General features: G+C 40.8%; 1 protein-coding gene across 1 annotated transcript; it reads right to left on the bottom strand.

Annotated features, from left to right (window-relative positions):
- On the bottom strand, positions 1 to 2,028 carry LOC110031365. The gene is made up of 2 exons (XM_020734530.1): positions 1,274 to 2,028; positions 1 to 358 (listed from the first exon to the last, which is right to left on the bottom strand). Exons 1-2 carry the CDS (start codon positions 1,967 to 1,969, stop codon positions 236 to 238), a joined length of 819 nt encoding a protein of 272 aa, XP_020590189.1. The 5' UTR covers positions 1,970 to 2,028; the 3' UTR covers positions 1 to 235.

The raw sequence follows: 2,028 nt of genomic DNA, 5'->3' as shown, positions 1-2,028 counted from the left end.
TTTCAAAATCATTCAAGCCCCTGAAATAGGAAAAAATATTATCTCAAGAATATTGATGCATCAGTACTCCAATGGGGAGGTGCCACATATGTAATGCTCCCACCATAATATCACGTGGTACATTTTTATTGGAGTACTGATGTATCAGTAAGATAATATTTTTTTTTTCCAGAAATAGGTTAAAAAAAGAAAAATTACATTTATATTAATGAGGAGCCACATAAACCAGGAATAATTAAAGGCCATCGTAGCAGCCACCGAATGATATTTTCGCCGGACGCATCATTGTCGGGGACCCCCTCGCTGCCGCCAATGCATGGTTCAGCCGGCTCGCCTGCTCCACCACCCGGCTCATGCTCTGAAATAAAATACCACAATATTTATTTGCATCATAAAATATTCATATATTTACATGTCTAACATAGACTTTTATATTTACATGCATATCAATCAATCAAATTTGTAATATCACATCAAAAAATATTATTTTTATTTATCATTTAAAATGAAATATATATTTTTATTATGTATAAATTTATGCACCAAAAGATTATAAATGTGAATATAAGAGTTTAGGTGTTGTTAGATATGCAAATACATAAAAAATTTTGTGATCTGTATGTAAATTTTCCTTCACAAAAATCGTGGATATGATTTATAATAGAATTTATGATAAGACTGCTTTATTTATAAAGATGTGAAATGCTTAGTGTACCTACTAATGGCATAATGTAGGGTTGTGTACGTCAAAGAGGTTATTTAAAAGTTCTTGGGGGGCTATATTTACGTTATACCCTCTGTAACCTCTTTGTAATCTACTTGTACTTTCTGGTAAGTTTCGCACTTTTGTTTTCATATATTTGTATATTATAGGTAGGTTACTGAGAGACTATATGAAATATAGGTCCGTTTGGGGCAGCTTGTGCGTTTCAGGATAAGCTGCTTATCTTGAAATGCGGCACGCGGGCCGGCCGCAGGGGTCGACCCGTGAGCCGCCTTCCTTTAGTGTAAAAATTCAAACGTAGTTTCGGATAAGTTGTCGAAATGCGCAAACCAAACGGTACGAAGGCATTTTCAAAACACCGTCCCGCACTTATAACATGCCCCAAACAGACTTATAATGCGTATATAACCTCCTAATAAGCTCAGAACGCAGAACTGCAAATTTTTTCTCTCTCTGATCAACTGCTGTCCTAACACTTGCTGGTACTATCAGATGGTAAAATTCGGAAAAAAAAAAAGATAAACAGATAATCATTTTCCATGGACTCACCTTCTGTTCATCATGAAAATGGAACTGAAAAAGATTGCTCCGATGCTGGCGACGACCCGGCTGCTTCCCCTCGCGCCCGCCGAGAACGACCACGCATATGGTAACAGCCGCAGCAGCACCAATGGAAAACAGAGCAGCAGCACCCATAAACCTCCGCCTCCATAATCCAATCCCAATCCCTTCCCAGATCTCCTTCTCCTCCTCCTCTTCTGATCCTCCCATTTCCCCAAAACTAACCTTCTCTTCCATCACCAAGATTGAAGGCGATGCCTCGATCTCCCGCACAACAAACTCCGATACACTCTGCTTTGGCTCGGAGCTGGATCTCGTGCTCTCTATGAGCTCCTCCTCGATCTTGGGATTGATTATCTTTAAGAAGACATGAGAGATGCTGATATCCTGGAGCTGCGACTCTTCTTCTTGATTATCGGCAGGGGTTTGTTGGATGAGCTTCGGTTCTTCTCTGAAATAATCGGTGTAGATGATTTCGTTGGAGAATAGATCTTCGATTTTGTCGAGGCCGAGTTCGAGGAAGGAGGAGTTGTCGGGGAGAAATTCCCATTCGTCGTAGAAGGGATCTTGAAGGGTTCCTTCCATGGTGGAAGTTTGGGAGTGATGGAAGGAGGAGGGAGGAGGATGAGGTGAAGGGGTATTCAGGAATTGGTGTAGATTTGAGGGATTTGAGGTTTCCGGCATCGTCTAGGGTTACTCCCTGTGGTGAAGATGAATTGAGGTGGAGAAAGCGTGGCGGCTAA

Source organism: Phalaenopsis equestris, unplaced genomic scaffold (assembly GCF_001263595.1).
Source record: "Phalaenopsis equestris unplaced genomic scaffold, ASM126359v1 Scaffold000803, whole genome shotgun sequence".
Taxonomy (NCBI): domain Eukaryota; kingdom Viridiplantae; phylum Streptophyta; class Magnoliopsida; order Asparagales; family Orchidaceae; genus Phalaenopsis; species Phalaenopsis equestris.
The sequence above is the reverse complement of the archived record's forward strand: the minus strand, read 5'-3'. Positions and strand labels throughout refer to the sequence as shown.